The 20,335-nt window shown below is 33.6% G+C and overlaps 1 protein-coding gene across 1 annotated transcript in view; it reads left to right on the top strand.

The window, feature by feature from the left end:
• LOC126739404 (protein stum) overlaps positions 1-20,335 on the top strand; it is a 107,180-nt gene that overhangs the window by 23,333 nt on the left and 63,512 nt on the right. The window contains exons 2-4 of the mRNA XM_050445078.1: positions 12,416-12,578; positions 12,644-12,744; positions 17,894-19,897. Coding sequence (XP_050301035.1) covers positions 12,528-12,578; positions 12,644-12,744; positions 17,894-19,897 — 2,156 coding nt within the window. The 5' untranslated portion in view covers positions 12,416-12,527. The remainder of the gene's footprint in view (positions 1-12,415; positions 12,579-12,643; positions 12,745-17,893; positions 19,898-20,335) is intronic.

The following is a 20,335-nucleotide window of genomic DNA, read 5'->3' as shown; positions in this document are numbered from 1 at the left end:
ACTAGATGACTTATCTCTTCCGAAACATTAAAAATCTGACCAGACGTAATACCACCCATGTCTTTCAATAAATCAAAGACCAATAGCTCTCACCAGAATAATAAATATTACGAAACTAGAAATATTACGACATCTGGGTGATGATTTTATTAGTTCGGTATTCATCGACCCTTACATATCTAGATAGCACTAATGAATTTTAAATCAGCAAATTTTCATGAAATAAGACTGCTATTCAATTAATTTAACTAAGATCTTCCAATTTCCGAACAACTGGCTCAAGAGTTCTATAATAATTATACATACATATATAATATGTATATATACATATATTACATACATTTATATACATACAATGTATGTATAGACCCCACAGCAGATGGCTACTATGACTGATTTTTAACATTACTACTCTAATGTTAAAACATTATTTCTATAATAGTAACAGTAAAATAATAGCTTACCTTTTAAATTAACTACTTAAATTATTCAAGTCGCTATAATTTTAGAATTACCAAAAAACTTTTCCGACTATTTCTACAGGAAGAAGAACACAGTAGTTCATCTCTGATTTTATTCATTAGCAGCCGTGGCTCTTGTCGGTCTTGTGATCTGCTGTTTGTTGAGTATTGTTGACGCACCTATCTTTTTTATTGATTTGCATAGACGTGCTTTGGCTTTTGATAACTCGAAACATAGGAATTGACTCCTCGGGATGCGTTTACTTTGAAAGTGGCATTTATTAACTTATATCAAAATATACATTTTAATATCTACGTCAACTAACTGTATCTTATTCTATTCCAAATATAGGTCTAAAAGCTAAGGCGGACTAAACTCGTAGAATGGTAGCGTTGCGCACATACCATGTCGCCAGCTTTTTTCCAGATTAGCTTTGGGCTGGAGATGATACCTAAATAACAGGCTTGGTCGGACCAGCTGAGATTGGTTTTTCCCCATTTCAGATAGTCAGCCGGTGCTCTCTTCCTATCGAAAAAGAACTCGTTTGGAGGAAGACCCAGATGTGGGTCTTCCTCAAATTGACCTTTAATCTCCAGTGATCCATCTAGAAGTGGATTAAATTAAAATGTCTTTGAAGCCCTATTTTATTGTGCGCTTCGTTAGGAAAGAGTGTGAGGATTGCGGTGTCGTCGGCGTACTGTAGTATGGTATTGTGTTCGGAAGGGGGTAAATCACACATAAAAATATTGACAACAGGGGGGAAGTCGGGAACCTTAAGGATCTATGCTCTTGTTGCGCGGTAAGTGGAAACAAAATCGTCAGCGCAGACACGAAATGACCTATTGATCAGAAAAGTCAAACAAGTTTTACAAGTCGGGAAAACGGTCAATGCCGCATCGACTAGTTAATGCAATAAGCCGTTGTGCCACATTTTGTCGAAGGCTTTACTTATATCCAGAAATACAGCCCCATTATGGAATGCACGATTAGCTCCAGCGAGAATGTGGAAAGCAAGCCTTGTTTGGTGAGTGGTGGAGCGTTTGAAACCAAACTGATCATCAGGGATTATCTCATGACTGGTGCAAAATGTAGAGGAATGGTTGAGAATAGCTCTTTCAGCGATTTTTCTTATTGCTGAGAGACGACCTATAACTCGACGGATGTCGCTGATTCTCCTTTTTAAGGGATAGGTATGACATCAGCGGATTTACATTGAGTGGAGAAGTATGAAAATTGAAATACACCGTTGATTATATTGGTGGTATCATTAACATGTATCGACAAGATGTTTTAGGGCCAGGTTGTTGATGCGATCCATGTCTAAAGCTTTTTCGTTTTTTTTTGGCTTTAATTATTTCACTGATTTCGACTGGGGTTACCTGGTGTACCGGGGCTATCTTCAAGCGAGTTTGCAAAGATCTTAACCTTTTGTGGCAGGTTAGAAACCTTGGTGTTGTTGCAGTTAATAAAGAGTAGGAGTTTTCTGCCCCCTTTAACTAAGTTTCTGGTGAGGCGGAAAAGTTCTGAAGGATATTTCATATTTTTCTGAATTTCGTCGAGTTTTTGTTCCCACCTTCGGAGTCAAGAAAAGTCTTCAAAAAGTGCTTAGTGTCGTCGATTAGCCTAATAATACTGTTTTATGAAAGGATCGTCAGATCTTATGCCGAGTTTTTTTAGACGGTTTCGGTGTTTAATTTTCTCTGCACTATCATCTAGGATATGTTTTTTATTGAAATTGTTTGAGAGCTCTCTCTTAGCTGATGACTAAGCTTCAGAGATATTTTGCGCCAACCTGTTTATGGTGCCATTGAGGGACGGGGGTCGTTTATGGGGGGACGGGAGGGTAGGATTGTATGTAGGATTGATTGCAACCCAGTTTGTGAAGAATCTTGGTCTGGCGGAGGCGGGGTTGGTTTTGAGGTGTCCTATTTTCATATAAATGGGAAGATGGTTCAAGGAGAATGCAATACACGGACTTGTATAGGCAAAGGTATGTTTTTAGAGGAACATGTCGAGCATTTCTGGGGCACTGTTTGCCAAGATGTGAGTTGGTTCTTGGAAGAGCCTTCTTTATTAATTGGAATGGCTTCTGCCATAGCCAATATGAGGAGATGACAATATTCAAGGGGTTTAATTTTGGCGCTGGCATCTTCAATCAAGGTGCACACGTTCATGTCGTCTTCTACCAAGATGGAAAAGATGGGAGTATCAGGGGAGAAGGTTTGCCATTTGAACACGAGTTACTTCCCTATTGCAGCTTGAGTAAATAGGACCAATCAAAATAGGACCGCAGGGACTCAGGATGCAGAAAATTTGGTTATATTTATACGCTTCGGGCGCTCTGGGATACTAGAAAATCGCGGTTCAGGTACAGGCCACGCCCCTCCCCCCAAACGAAAAGCTTTTAACCCATCTGAATACGTCGGGCGGTGGAGTGAATGTATCACGGTTTTGGTCAATTTTAGTTAGTTTAACAAGAACTAGTTAATTTTTCAGATAAGTTTGAACTGATCACGGAATAGGTCTCTTTTCAATTGGAAGCTTTATGCTTTCCTCTTAAAATGCAGCACACAAAACGAATTTTTAATTTGCTTTTGCCTAGGTATGTTCTTCATTCTCAAGAGCCCTGACCCGTTTTTGAAATTTAATTACTAATAAACTATTTTGAAAACTATTTATTTCTTAACTTAAACCTTCTTACTTCTACTTACTTTCTTACTTTCTTATGTTGAGGAATTACGAGACAGTTTTACCACTAACCAAAACTCTTTAGTCAGATGTGACTTGGCAGATAATGAGATAATGTTAAGGGCTATAGGCACCACTCAGAGCGTCATCTCTCACCTCTGGAACAAAGGCATATGGGTCGACCAAGGGTGACTACTCCTCATGTGGATCGATATGTTCAGTCAGAAGTTCGAAGAAATGCGACCGTAACAGCAATACAATTAATAAGTCATCTACCCGGACCTCAGAATGTAACTATTTCAAGACATATCATCTACAGAAGGTTGAGAGAAGGTAATCTAGTAAGCCAAAGGGCTTGGAGATGCCAACTCTTAAATCGAGGAAATCGCATCAGTTGACTAGCTTAGGGTCAGGAAAATGTTTTATTATTTACTGTTAAATCTTGGTTTGGTTTGTTTCCAGATTCTCGAAGAATATGTCAGTGGAGGGCACCTGGCACAAACATCGAAATCGAATCCATCATACACAGTTATCAAGGAGGTCCAATTATGATATAGGCAGGATTGTCCCATGTCAGAAGACGGCTAGATAAGAAACGTTCTAAAACCTATTATTGCTCCATGTTTAGACTGGCCCGCTTAATCACCTGATCTGAATCTTATATAGCTTGCCTGAGATATGCTTCAGTGAAGAGTGCTTCAGGACCAGAATAAGCTTCAAAACCGAGATCAGCAATGTTGGACACCAAGTCCCTGGATCAAGAAGAGCTGGATTACTCAATCCTTAGCATGGAAAAAACTTGGAAAGTCACAACAATCAATGCACGAGGAGGTCATATTTCATATTAATTTTCCTTTCTATATTCTTGTAACATTTTGATTAAATTTTTTGTTGCTCACAAACACACGACGATCGCCGGTTTTTGCCCTAATGAGAATACAACCGGTGCCGAGCGAAACATACTACGCTGAGCTAAGATGGTTTATGATTTAGCAAGCAGCAATTAAATTCTTAAGGATAATAATTGGCATGGCTTAATTCTGCTAAATGTAGAACACATACTCTTTTTTCGCTCTACTAGAATTCTACAATTATCTTATTTGTAGGCACAGATTATTTGACCATGAGTTAATTTGGTCATATTTAAACATGATTTTTCATATTGATTTCGTAAGTTTTCCCTTATCTTTAACGGTTTTCAATACTAAAGAAAATATACCATTTTTCATCAGCTTGGGTGTAACTTTAGATACAGTTTTTACAATATTATAAGGTGTTAATTGTAGAGTTTTATAAGATCAATCATTCAAGATTTTATTACTTCTCAAAAATCGCTTAATTATCGATACTTGGAAAAGAGATCTCATACCTTTTTGCATCATATTATAAAAAAGAGCAGCATACTGAAATAATGTATAATAAACATTCAAATGAATGTACATATAGGAGCAGAAATTTGGCTAATGGCTAAACAAAATATTCCTAAGTAATTAGAATAGAAGTTTCATTTAATAGAAACCATATTAATTATTTGTTTGATTATTTCAGCGTAATTTACATCTTTTTATTAGGCTCTTTTTCCTAGATATTTTAGAAGTTGTTAAAGAAGATCCAAACGATTATTAGAGTTCATAAATCCAGCTCCATTAAAAGTCTCTCAGAGTAAAGATAGTAAGGCAACTCAAAAACACTAATATTCTCATTATTATCGGAGTATTACCTAAAGATCATCCTAGAAGAGTTGCATTTTTCCAATAGCTTTTAGATTATTTTGTGTACCGAGAAATCACATTTAGACGAAATGCGGTACACAATCTCCACCACAATTATGGTTGGACGAAATACTCAGGTTGGAAGAAGTCAATAAGAACGGAAGAAGAAGAAGATGGGCGTCAAATGTTTGGGGCTGATATTGTAAATGCATGTTTATTGGACCCAGCGTTTTTTTTTATCTTTACTTGTTTGGGATGTTATTCAGTTTCTCTTTGACACAATCTGCCATATTTATTAAAAGAACGTCCTTTAAATGTAAAACATATTATCTAGTTACTACATTATATAAGTCTACCACATTTTAGATGGAAAATTCACCAAGATCTAAGAGAGTTTACAAATAAACTGATCACTAAAACATAAGTAAAAAAAATATGATTTGAAAACGGAATCCATATAATTGATAATGGAATTTTTTCAATTACACTTTTTTTCATAAAATTTTAAATAATTTTTTCTGTAACTCTCTTAAGGAAGATGCCTATTAAATAGGTACAGATTGTCTATTATAGACTGTTTAGCATAATACAACGAACGCTCATTGAATCAGCATGAATTGGCTGGCATAAAAGTACTTTGATCGTTAACGTGAAAAAGATAGTTGTTTGTTTACGAATAAGTTAAACATATTCGAAAAATGTGTAAAATAAAAATGTATTGGCTGAAGTGGATACTGATAATTAAGTCACAAAAAATTATTGAATCTGTGATATTAAAAAAGAGGGGTATTCATGGCGAGTTTCTGTATTCATGGTTAGTTATTTTTAGGGCGGTTCGCTAATGATGAAACAGTGAGTACCAAGTGTTATGAATTTCTAGCTTATCAATGGGGAAATAAAATACCAACTTGCGAAAAGCCATTTAAACCAAAAAACTACTAGCAATAACATTAAGTGAAATCAATTATTTAATGCATGGGTATAAAAACTTTTTACGAAACCAGCATGAATTTTTTTAATCAATTCAAAGAAAATTATTAATTAGAAAATAATAGTAATTTTTACTTTTTTAATGTTTAGTAATTTTATACATTGCTGCATTTTTTTAGCTGCTGTCTGGGATTCGGGTAAGTGGTCAATGGTCTCTGGTCAGGTTTCATTCGCTACTAACTTTTGCGTGGGTGATTATAATGTGGATCTTCTTAAAGTAAATGAGTACAAGTCAAAGTTTGTTTTCTCAATTTTTTTGGTTCGGACTTTACCAATTAGTCAACCAACCAACTAGAATAACAAAAGACTCATTTACACTATTGGATTACTTTATCACAAACAATCATCATCTACTAGTAGTAGTCTCAAGAGTTGAGGTGCTACATGAGCGTGGGAGTGACCATGGGTTAATTTGGTCATATTTAAACATGATTTTTCATATTTGCAATGCGTTTCGTTTTTTTTTTGTTATACATATCCAGTTAGCAAATAAATTCCAGAAATGAGAAATAGCTAGTTCGCAAAATTCGTATGTTATCCAATTAAATTAGAAATTATTTAGATAGGGTAACTCTAGAAATTAGCTTTAGTTTTAATTTTACCTAGGTTAGCTGAACAGACAGCCGGAGGGTAGCAGTCTTTCTCTGGTCGAACTGTATCTCGCCTAGAGTGGCATTGTATTACAAGTGTCTGTAACAACTTTTTTTTGCTGAATAAAGTCCTTTATTATTATTATTATTATTATTATTATTATTATTATTATTATTATTATTATTATTATTATTATTATTATTATTATTATTATTATTATTATTATTATTATTATTATTATTATTATTATTATTATTAAGTCTTGTAGTCATATTTGCTTGTAGGGATTTACATTTTGTTTTTCACTTCAGTTTTAAAAAGAGTTGGAAATGTCCTTACGGGTTCTACATACTCTTAAAAAACTGTTTGAAATGGTCAGTTTTCTTGTTCAACTTGATAGTAATAATGATTCTAAAGAATGTGATTGTGGAGAAATAGTTCGTGAGAAAGAGACTCTGATTATTGACAAAAGAGTATCTCGCTACTAGGACGATTTTCTGTATCAATACTAATACCAAGAGATGTCGGATATTTTCCAAAAAACCATTAGATTTTTCATTTATTTATATGAAGAAGGAAATCATAATACATGGTCTTTTCCAACTTTCATTTTTTGGATATTTGCTTGATCGCTTCTGGTTAGGCTTTTCCGTTATGTCTTCGGAAAACATATTGTATTTGAAAAAGTATAGTTTTGTTTTAACGGCTCTGATAGATGTCGACGACAGATTTAAAACTGCCGAGGTTGGAGCTTATGGTTGTAATAATGGTGAATAAATATTTTATTTTTACAAGCAAATATTGAATTCAAGCAAAAACGCTAGATATTTCTGTAGATCTAGAAACTAATATTGCTTTCCTACATGTAAATAAAATGTTTCCATTCTTGCGAAATATTATGAGACTATACCCAAGAGCCCAGATAGTAACTGTCATAGTCAAGAAGCAAATAGAATATATAACTATTATTACAACAAAGCAACTCATGTGAGTGAAAATTCCTGCGGAATAATAGCTAAAAACTTTCGTATTTTCATTAAGAAATTTAATATCTCACCTGAGCATCTTAATAAAATTACTCTAGCATTTACTGCTTCATATTATAATTTCGTAAGAAATAATTTTGGAAGCCTGAAGAACTTCATACGAAGTAAACACCAGTAGACCTAAATCATTTAGAAAATATTGGTGACATTTCCAACGTAATGCTTTTAAATAACATGTTAAGAAATAAAGGTGATGCAAGGTTGTCGCTCTCCCCACAATAAGATGCAAAACATCTTTAAACAAATGTATTATGCGGTTCGTCTATTATAATGCCAGGCATCATCAAATACAGAATTATATAAATCACATCACAAAATTTTTGGTTATGTGGCAAACAATAAAAAAATAATATACAGGGTGTTTTAAAATTCACGACATATATTTTAAGGGCGTATTCCTGAGGTCAAAATAAGACTTTTTTTTCCTATAAACATGGGTCCTAAAATGCACCCCCTTCAAGCTAGAGCCATCGCAAGAAGTGTAAAAAAATCGATTTTTTAAAACTGTGTCTACAGTTTTGCATCAAATTTAACGAAATTTGGAATACCCCGTTATTTTAGGCGGTCTATTTACTCTTTATCTTAGAAAAGGCGTAAAACTAATTTTAAGGGGTAAACTGAGGGGGTGCACACTTTTGACTGCCAAAATTTTATGTGTACATAATTTTTTTTAAAATTAAGCTACACCAAAAAATAGACTATACAAAAATTTAAATTTTTGGTCTCTTGCATTTTTTTCATACGACTATTAGTTTTTGAGAAAATCGCCGGTGAATAAAAGGATAGCAATATCGTAAATTAAAAATCAAAGAAAAAATTTAGGAAGTAGGCTGTGTTTCGCAATTGTTGACATTTTTATTTTTGAGGTTTTAGTAGTAGGCTGTGAGTATTTGTTTTAGACATTTTTAACTTGCTTGACATTTGGTGTAAAATAAATTTACTGTAATTGTTGACTTTGTTTAATTCCAGTAGTTTACTTCCCGTTTTAGATTTAAAGTGTAGTTTTTATTCCCATGTTTTATTAAACGCTAACATTGCTAAAATGGAAATGAACGTTATTCATTCGAACATCTTGCAGACATCCATTTTGTTTATGGTCTTGCTGATGGTAACGCGTATGAAGCTCAAAGATTGTATCAGTTAAGGTAGTAGTTTTCGGACCCCCAGGAACAATGCAGGCAGACTGCAACAAGCACGAAACCCAGTGACAGAGGAGCAAATTTTGAATGCCATCGACGACGATACTAGGCCGACAAATAGCTTGGAATTTGGATGTTTCTTATGCAACTGTCCGGCGGGTTTTGCACGAAAATAGCTTGTATCCATACCATGTTCAAAGAGTTCAAGCTTTACTACCTCAAGATTTCCCAAGGCGCTTACAGTTGGCAAGGTGGTTACTTCAGAGATGCGCGAGAGATAATAATTTTTTATCAAGTATTCTATTCACAGACGAAGCTCATTTTTCGCGGGAAGGGGTGGTAAATTTTCACAATGTGCATGTTTGGGCAGCAGAGAATCCGCACGAAATTAGGCAATCTTACCACCAGGAGCACTTTAGCCTTAATGTATGGGCAGGTTTAGTGGGAGATGAGTTAATTGGTCCTTTCTTTTTTCCTAGAATTTTAGTCGGCGACACTTATTTAGACTTTTTACAGCACCATTGGTTTACTAGACAATGTACCTTTAAATGTGCGAGCGAACATGTGGTTTATGCATGACGGTGCTCCCCTTCATTTCCGTATAACAGTGCGTGACTATTTGAACTTTGAACTTTGTGTTTCCTGAGAGATGGATTGGTAAAGCAGGCCCAATACCATGGCATCCACGCTCCCCGGACTGCAATTCTCTGGATTTTTTTTCTGGGGATATGTAAAAAGCCTCGTCTATAATCCTGGTCAAGTGCCTTCGCTCGAGGTCCTAAGGCAAAGAATTATTGATGCCTTTGAAACAATAAGAAATACTCCCGGAATTTTAGAGCGAGTAAGACAATCTATGAGAAGACGAATGGAGGCTTGTATTGCAGCGGGGGGTGCGCATTTCGAGCACTTTTTATAAAAAAAAATATTTGTTTCTCAGAAGTTTATTGTTTATTTAAAAAATAATTAATTATTATGTTAATAATTTTTTAACCAATTTTTGTATTTTTATAAACCGTCATTCTTTAATGTAAATAATTGTTCATCAATTTATTGAAAAAACCTCAATAACAAAGTTTCAACGTTTATTACGTTATTGGTAGCCTTTTATTAATCGGTGATTTTCTCAAAAACTATTCGTATTATCAAAAAAATGCAAGAGACATAAAATTTTGATTTTTGTATGGCCAATATTCTGGTGTAGCTTAATTTTAAAAAAAATTTATGCGTACATAAAATTTTGGCCGTCAAAAGTGTGCACTCTCTCAGTTTACCTCGATTTTTAAAAAATCGATTTTTTTTACACTTCTTGCGATGGCTGTAGCTTGAAGGGGGTGCATTTTAGGACCCATGTTTATAAAAAAAAAAGTCTTATTTTCACCTCAGGAATACGCCCTTAAAATATATGTAGTGAATTTTGAAACACCCTGTAGAAAAGTTAAACTAAATACTCACATTAAATCCATTTAGTCAAGACTCAAGACTTTAATATTATCACTTGTGATTGCTCAACGCGCCATAAGATAAACCAATGCCTGCAGCTGAGCAAGTGGATAGATTTGTTTACGTCTGGCCTCTTGGTTGTCAATAGTTAAAGTCAAAGATAGTTTTATTATCATGATATAATTGTTGTTGACAAAGACAATAATAAGCAAAATAAAAATTTAAATATAGATATATGCAGGATGGGAAATTGAATATTACGCATCATTGCTTTATCTCGTTAATGAGCAGCCGCCTCCGGTTCTCTTGCTGTAAGCTAGAATGCTGATTTACCTCCTTGCTCATACTGTGTGTGATCTAGGCTCAAGAGGGTGAGTTGGGTGTTATACAATACGTTGGGTGATATACATAGGTTCACGTATCCAGTCCTGGATTTACACTAGGGGCAATGGGAGCAAGTGCCCAGGGCGGCAGAATTTTGAGGGGCGGCAAATCTCAAGAAAGAAAAGAAAATATTTTCAAGGGTTATACTTGCAAATTACCATGGGGAATGTTTACATGTCAAATATTAAGAGTAAAATTTGCTTTAATGAAGTAAATCAAAGGCCCGATAAATACTTTAAAACGTAAACTAACAACTGGCAACATCTTTTTGACGTTTTTTGACCCAAATATCTATTTTTGCTTCTGAATGAAAATCCATATTGATAGTAAACAATAAACTTTTTTGAATTTAATGTAAATAACCTATTGAAAAGTTCATGCATACATAAAAAGCAGATGCGTCTTTCAATGAAAACGACACGCTCATATACATCTTTAGATTTCTATATATGTCAGATCGTTTTTCGAAACAGTCAATAATATTTTCATTGTCTACATGATCAAACAAGTCTGTAATTAAAAATCTGTCTCCATTTTGCAATTGTATTAAATGACAGAACATTTTACATCTTTCAATTTTTAATAAAAAGTATTTTTCTCTTGTGATTTTATATATTTTTTGTCTTAATCTCCCTTCGTGATAAAAAAAAAGATGAAAGCAAATTATATTTAATTGGATACAAATTAATTTCTAAATTAAGGATTTTACTAGTATTTCAATATGATAGTTTTAGATAATATGCAATCTAATATTCAAATTGATCTCGTCAGGAAAATAAAACATATACAAACACCTTAAAAAAAAAGAATGATAAGCTAGGATGTTGTATTACCATAGAGGTCAGGTACAGAGTTTTCCTTCAACTACAGTAGTACGGCACGTTATGATATAAGTAGTGTTACAGATTTGTGAGTTCTTCTTTCAGGTTATTCAAAAGTTATGTTAGTTTTTTCTCAAAATTAATTTGGGTTAAAAAAGGAACGTTCGACTCTTAAAAGTGTAAAAAAAAAGATGGAATAAAAAAAATATTCATTCAGCTTATTACAGATCATATGAGGCAAGAGATAGATCGAACGAATTTTTATCTGTAAAAACTTGAATAGAATTTGCTACTTTTAGATCTTAGACCTTTTAGATAAGGCACAGTTCACAGACCACAAATATAATCGTGTCACTTTTTACTGTTTATTTTGCTATTCCTGTTTCGCAGAAAACACAATAATATGTACATCTGTGATATAAACGTAAATGTACAAAATAAATCAGTTAACCAGCAAAACACTAACATACCTAAGCATACGATTTTACCTACCCTAACTTCCCAAGCTAAAATCACCTCAAAAAAAAGGGCGGCATTTTTCACAGTGCCCAGGGCGGCATTTTTTGTAAATCCAGGCCAGCGAGTATCCTATATACCATTATTATATAGAAGATAAATTAGAATACTGGTTCACATCACAAATTAAGGCCTTTGAAAGTATGAATTTTCATCAAAAAAATTAAAATTAATGCTGAAGGTGTCAGCGGCACAAATATAAAAATATTATTACCTCTGCTGCTGCTACTGCCAGATTTACTACCTCAAATCACTTTTTTTATAAACAGGTGTTTTAATATAAATGTTTTTCCAGCAAAATGAAAAAAAAACTCAATCAATATTTTTCTCTTCTGATATTATGAACTCAGTATGGTTTAATTTTAATATAGAAAAGGTCGAGATCTAGCTCGTCATCACTTTTCTTTTATTTTGTATGTAATCAATAGAATGAATTATTTATATAAATGCCCGTATTTAATTTTACTTTTTTGAATTCTATAATTTTTGGCTCAAATTTATTTGCTTGAAATGTTAGATTAGAGTTGTTAATGATTCAATTCAAATATGTATTCAATAAACCTAATATGTGTGCATGGTCATTGACCATACACTAACATGATCTAAATTTTTTGCATGTTTGGTAGGTATGGAATTCTAACAGACATAAGCCGTCCCTACGAATGGAAATCAAACAACCCCCAAAGCATGCCCATATTAATCATTATACGGCCTTAAAGGTTCTGCAAAAGATACGAAATGAGGACACCGGAACACAGAGCACATCAAAGGGCTGGGAAAAAGTTCGAAGTAAGTACTGCTATATTGAGAAATTATTTAAGAAATTAATTCATTAATTTATATTTCTTACCAAGGCGGACCTGGAAATGCATTACTTAGCTCCGGGTGCCTTTACTGTGCTACCTCTGGATACCGAGCGCCTACCAGAACCACCCCCAGCACCACCACCGTACAGGTAAATATCCCTTTTTGCACTACATATTAAAATACACCACGTTTTAAACATTTTTTACATATCCAAAATATGTTTTTTCCAGAGATCGAGATGAAAGGAGGTAAACTTAAAAATAAAAATAGTTCTAAAGTATTGATTTGAAAATTTGCAAGTTAATTTACAAATTACACAGTATTTTACAAAACACTTAATACTTGAACAAGCTTTGGAACCCTGTTGAATTAATCACAATAATTATTGCAAGCTATAGCTTAATATATATTTAGAACTTTTAATTACGAGAGACGGATAACTGTTAAAATATTATAACGATTAAAATATCTCTTAGGATTTATAGTCACAAAACAGTTTTACCACTAACCAAATCAAAGATTCCAACCATAGGACTAATAGGATTTATAGATTAAATCGAAAATTGCTTTTTTAATTTTAATAGAAAAACAAACTAAGTTTTCTTCTAAAAACAATGGTACCCGACATGTTTCTTGACACATAACTTAATGTTTAATTTTGAAATAGAGTGACATGAAAATGTAATAAATGTTCATTTTGCATTTAGTAACCATAGAAAAAGGATATGGTCGTGTTTTTTATGTAATCAACATTAATATTCAAAATAAGTAAACCCTCAAAAAATTATTTCACAGAGAGAAAATAACTAAGTCAGGTATGAGCATAGTATTATAACCAAAAGCTGCATGGGTCTATAATATAGGTTGGATTAAAGTAAAACAAATATTTGAGTGGAACATTCAATACAATGTTTCTTCTAAATATTATTTTGCTAATTAAACAGATTGGTACTTATTCTTTATTAATTTTATAATAAAATATAAAAGCACATTTCTTATTTCCTGTCTAATTAACAATCTCAACCTTCCTACTATTTACTTGGTATTAAGCGGATTCAGATAGAGCGGATATGTTAGAATTCTCCAAAAAAATGTTATAAAAAGAGAACAAAATTGATGTCCGCAACTAATAACTAAAATTACCAAAAGGAATTTTTTCAAGGCTTTGGGAGTTTTAAGTTTTGCAATAATAAGCAAAATATACTAAAAAATATTTAGGAAGGAATTAATATTTTTATTTGCATTTTACGGATTCTGAACGACTGTTATTACATCGTAGGCCTACCTTTAAGTGTTTATTATAGAGGTGAAAAATTTTTTATATTTTCTATTATTTTAATTTTTTCCAAGAAAGGCATATATTAACAAGTTTATCAACATATGATTTGATCAATATTTTCGAATATTATATTAGCTGTACAAAAATAAATATTTATTGCTTTCTTGCTTGGATGGGTTGATCGTCGGACTTCTTTAGGTCTTTCTTTCGTATGGTTTACAGTATTTATAATCCGACAAACTGGTAAATCCCTGGTAAATTGGTAAACTGGTAGATAACTTTAGATTTTTATATCCCAATTTTCAACTCTATACGATCAGGCTATAAAAAGTTTTTGAGGTCCACAATGTGCCTCCGATTAAGTCGGCACTATTGGTATCTTTGTTAATATTTAAAATACAGGGTCGATTAAATTAGCAAACGATTAAATTAAAATGGCAAAAACAGAAAACAACTTGAACATCGCGTTTTCCAGAAACTATAAAAAATGTAGTTTTGTTAAATCGAATCCTATGTATATTTTTAGATAAATCAGAAGATATTTTTTTGTATAAAAAAAGATATTTACACACATAGCCATAGCCTAAACCTAAAAATAGCGTAAGTAAAGTTATAGCGATATTAATAATTTTACCAAATTTCGGCAAGCGTCTTGTAGCTTTGACGATTGATCGTCCATTTATTGATCTAATTATTTGCCTAATATGCGTTTTAAATTCATCAACGGTTCCGTATTTCTTTTTATCCACTTCATTCTTTACGTAACGCCAAAAATAAAAGTCGAGAGAGGTTAGGTCTGGTGACCTAGGTGGCCAACGAATCGGACCACGTGTCGCAATCCATTTATCGTTAAACATTCTATTAAGTAACATTCTAACATCATGAGTTGATTTGGAGGTACTGCATTCTGTTAGAAATAGATTTGCGCCATCTCTCGAAGTAAGCATTATCCAAATATTCTTCCAGCGCTCCAGATATTATAAGGTTAACATATCTCCTTCTGGTCAAAGTACCATCATAAAACACAGGTCTTATTATTTGGCTTCCATTAGGAAGCCGCACCAAACGTTTATGCTAAATTGATTTTGGGGGTTTCTGGGATAAGTATATATTCTTAGGACCAATAGTGTACATTTTTACGGTTAAACAAACCTTTGTTTGAAAAATCCGCTTCGTCACTTCAAATTATATAGTTTCAAATATTACCATTTGCTTCATATGCATTACGCAACCAGTTGTAAAAAGCAAATCCTCTTTTGTTATCGTCAGGGAACAATGTTTGTATTGCGATTACTAGCGATATTTATATGGCACAAATTTGTGTTTCTTTAAGACGTCATATTGTTACTAAGCTCACGCCATAAGCTCTGGTTAAATCTCTAGTTGAGTTTTCCTAGAGCTTCAAACTATGCCCAAATAGAAATTTCAACATCCTTTCTTCAGAGGCGAAGCGTACGAGTAGACAAGGTAGACACTGTCTACCCAAAATTATCCAGTTATTTGTCATTAATTTATCACGTAATTATTTCATGTAATTGTTGAATTAAAATTTAAAAAAAAAATAACACAGAACGTAGTCGCTATCTTTACTAATATTATATAGTATCTAAACATGATTAATCCGATTAAGATAAAAATACAGGGCTGACACCCAATTAATGTATACGAACCCCAGGAAGACACATTGATATTTGTCCTCCTAAATTTGGAGCATATAATCGAACCAAATACGCATCAAGCAGGCTACAGAGGTCCCGCCGCATCAGCATTCAGCCTATTACCACAGATGTAAATAGCTCCGCACGGAGCACATTACGTATGCAAAATTTACTCGCGGGAAAGACATTCGAGCTTTTGTCTATAGAAGTCGACCAGCTATTTTATTATGCTGTTGAGGCTTATTGTTTATGGACACGGTTGATCTGGTCGGCCGCAATACATCTTCAGTTTTGTTTCGTTTTGATGAATCTGCATTTGGTGGAGGCGCGTGCTATAGTAATTTAATAATTAGTATTTTTATTTTAGGGTGTACAGAAAAGGTTTTTTTAGTGGATATTTTAGTGGTTATTTATGAACGACTGTTCGATATTGGCAATTGTATTTTAGTTGTGTTTTTTTGTAAGTAGTATTTATTTTTATCTATCTATCTTTTAATGCTAGTAGTAATAATTTTTTTCGTTTTTATATCACTACATAATTTTTCTCTTTGAGTTAATATTTCATGCGCTTTTATTCTCTATTTTATTAAAGTGAGTAATATTGAATACACATTTTTTTCTAATTAACGATTTTTATTGTTTGTCTACCCGAAAAAAAAGTTCACGCTTCGCCACTGCCTTTCTTACTATAAATTGGTTCTTTTTTAGTTCTTTTAAACACGTTTTCGTTACTTCTAAATTTTCTGTAGAGAATTAAAAATTATTTTCGATTTGGCAAGTTAAGAGTCTGGAATCTCTGGCAGTACTTTTCTAGCGCGTAAAAGGTATTTTACTAAGTTAGATTTTACAAAAATCACAAACTTTGCTAACGTGTCAGCATTTATATTATTACATCTCTATGGCTACTTTCGTTTTATGATTCAGAGTAATTTATTTGTTTTGCTCTCAAAAAGTTCAAAGAGAACTTGGCAAAATTATTAATATCGCTATAACTTTGTTATTTTTAGATTTAGACTATTAGTAGTAAACTTTTTTGTTAAGAAAATTATTTTCTTGTGATTTATGTAAAAATATAGAGAGAATTCCATTTAGCAAAAGAACGCTTTCCACGTTTTGTCGAAAACGCAAGACTTCTGTGTTCACCGTGTTAATCAGCAGCAAAAATCCTACTAGTTTGCTAATTTACCTAACCCTGTACCTTTAATAATAACAAAGATACCAATAGTACCGACTTCATCTAAACGACTAGGTATACAATACTCTAAAAGCTTTTCTATTTAAAGAAATACGCTGAGACCTCTTTTTTCTTAGAGAAATTTGCATTTCACACCTTTATTATCTCTGCTAGTGTAAGTTGATGCATAATCCTATCTACAGCATTTTTGTGATATAGTCTGCAGTTTTCTCCTCTGTCCTACCACAGATAAACAAAGACATCACAAAACTGGGTGCGGCTGTTTTGAAGCATATTATTTCTGTGGTGTCCTTCTAAATAAATATATCAAAGGTATGAGCCCTTAAAAAAACTACGTGTCTTATGGCAGTTTCCTTTAAACTGGGTTCAACATCTAGTTCAAGCGCTTAGCATTTTAATTCAAAATAATCATCCATTATTCTCAAAGAGACTTATCGTTATTGACTCCAGTCAATAACGATACATGATGGTCTAAACTTATTTTATTTTATATTTTTATTTATGTTAGTGTGAGTCAGTTTGTAGTTTTTTGTATTTAGATAGGTCTGATGAAGCCCTAATGCGGCGAAACGCGTAACCTTGTAATAGACGCTTGATTTATGAGACTTGAAATTTGAGTTTACTTTCTCCTCCCTTTGGTTAGTATACTAAACCATTGCGGCTCTTTGAACTTTCTAGCAGTGCCTTTAAACGTCTAACCAGATGAATTAAAGGTTTCTTCACTGACGGGCTTATTATTATTGTCTCTACAGGGTCTGTTTTAACATTTTAATTAAAAAAAGAGAGATATTGAGAAGGCCTTCGAATAACTCTCTCTAAGTCTCTCCTTTCCAGTTTCGGTAGATGACGTAGTTTTTAAGGTATGTTCACTTACAAATATTCAACAAATGATTGATATACTGGCATCAAAACCAAATTAAAAATAAAAAAGTACAAAAAAATGCTTTATTTTTTAATTGTGGTTTTTGTATTATTAATGAACTTTTTCGGTTTTAACGCAATAAGATAGAGTCATATTAAAAACAGTTATTTGTCTCTCGTAAAATTCCTTGAATATCTCAAGTAGCTTAAATATCACTTTAAAAAATTACCACTAACACAGACGACATCACAACCAATAAATTAATATAAGTAAAATTAAGTTAAATCTAATTTGTTCCCATAGGCTTCCAACTACCAGAAGGCATCGGCATCAGTCCTTCGCAATTATTGGCGAGCCCACCTTAAGCACTCCTAATACTCGAAGCCCATCTCCTTCGGGGCGAGTGAGTCCTTTCAAAGGACGGGGTTTCAACCCTGTTGGATCACGTCATGCTAGTCCAAGCGTCTCTCCCATTCCACCAGAAGATCCTCGAGTTTTAAGCCCTCAACCTCCGCATCGCCACGTGGCAAATAGTTCTAAAATACCATTAAGAAAATCATCTACTGGAGCAATTTTTGGAGAGAAAGTTCATCATGTGGGATTTAAAGGACTTAACAGACAAGCCAGCCAAAGCCTTACTAGTTTGGAAGATAAGCAAACTCTAAAAAAGCCTCCGCCTAGTCCTAGAAAACGCTTGAAACAAGGTGGAGCTTTCAGGCAATTATCCCCTATTCTGGGGTCTAGTCCAGAACCCAGCCAGTCAGTTCACAGCCAGTCTTCCCCTTCTAGAATTCCTACTAAAAGTAAAAGTACACCTCCTAGTAGGATAACATCCCCAACTCGAGAAGCATCTAAGGTTCCTATAAGGAGCCGTTCAAGGCACAAAATCGCTAGTACACCTCCTAGTAGAATCGCCTCTCCTAGTCAAGAATTATCCAAAGTGCCTACGAGGAGCCAATCGAGGCCCAATGTGGCTAAAACAAGAGACCCAAGTCCTTTATCATCACCTACCAAGATTCCTATAAGGAGATATGAACATGTTAAGTCCAAAATCAACAGCTTTAATAAACCGAAGCCTCCACAGTCTAGTGATATGTCCGAAGATAGTGAAGTTCCAAAGAAAAAAGTGCTTTCACGTAAAAATTCACTGCAAAGGACACCTTCGCGACCAAACTTGCTACCCAAAACCTTTATGGGTAATAAAAAGCAGTATACCAGTGACAGTAGTGAAGCGGTAGATAGTGATAATCCTAAAAGTGTTTCGGCGAAAACTTTCGGACCTAAAGTCAATTCTACTACAACGAAAAATATAAGTACTGTTGCGAAGCCTAATGTTGCAAGTACTTCTATCAAAAATAAACAGCCTACGGCCTCTTCTACCCCAAACGTTGAACTTAAAGTAAACAGCAAAAATCCGATTTTTCCAAAAGAAGTAAAATCCTCCTCGGAAAGCACCGAGCCTTCAACAAAATCTTCCACAAGAGGTAGCAAGATAGATCTAGTAAATATTGACTCAGATGAACCTTTGCCATCAGCTATTGTATCCAGTACAACTACAACAGTGACAAAACCTTTAAAAATTGAAACACCTACACTTGGCAGGTCGAAACCAGTATCTCCTCTAGTTGATGGAAGAGTCTTAAGCGCCACTAGTGTTAGCCAAGCGATTAATAAAATGAATGATACAGTACTTAACACTCAAACTTTGATCAAGGATAGTGGTTTACAAAGCAGATATACTAGCACTGCTGTAAGTTCTGTAAAGAGTGATAAAAAAGAAGAGAGTAGTGAAATTATAAAAAAAATGGAAGAAAGTAGTGGGGGAATTAGTGTTAAAGATGAGTCAAGTAAAGAAGTTAGTAAAGGTACAGAAAAACCATCAAAAAAAGAAGAACAAAAAATTGCCAAAGCTTTTCCAGAACAACCTTCTGAAGCAAAATCCGCCATAACTAATGACGTTCACAATAATAACTCCAAGGCTCCAGTATCAAATAATCATACGAATAATGATAATCATAACAATAATCACGTAACTACTATTGGACTGGGAAATGCCAAAGCAATTGAAAAAGAAGTGCAAAACAATATGACTAAATTGTTAGGGTCAATGGACTCTAGCCTAGGTACACCAATAAGTAAAATGTCGGCGAACGATAGAATAAGAGAGGCAAGGACTGTTATTGCAGCAGACGTAAAGCCTATAAGGATAACAGTTAGAGAAAAGCCTTCAGAAATGGATGTGCAAAGTGGTAATGTGGCGCCGCATTTCAGTGTAGCAAATGGAATCAGTAACAACGATCGACCTAGGTAAGTTTAATTTAGAGTTTTTTTTAAACGTTAATTAAAAAATTGACTAATTTTTTGCAAATTGTAAATATCAAACTTAGGTTGCAAATCCTTGAAGATATATTTAAATTGATACAATAATTTTAAATGTTTCTTTAAAGAGATTGGTAAAGCATTTTGTATATTTGTTAATAATGCATACATATTGAGTATGAGTTTTAGCTATTAAACTACGATTTATATCCTAAAAACCGTGACCAACATTTTTAACGTTTTTACGGCTTAAACTCAATAACAATCTTACGTTTAGGTCTTAAATACTTCAATATCGTGAATCTTGCAAATGGCTTGATGGAAAAGATTTCATCTCTTTGATTTTGAATACATTTGAGCCACCAGATATAATATATATTAATTAATTCTGTATCTACAGGGTGGTCCATTTTACTTGAGACATCG

The sequence above is a fragment of the Anthonomus grandis genome, chromosome 1, assembly GCF_022605725.1.
Source record: "Anthonomus grandis grandis chromosome 1, icAntGran1.3, whole genome shotgun sequence".
Classification (NCBI taxonomy): Eukaryota; Metazoa; Arthropoda; class Insecta; order Coleoptera; family Curculionidae; genus Anthonomus; species Anthonomus grandis.
This window is presented reverse-complemented; position numbering and strand designations above follow the sequence as displayed.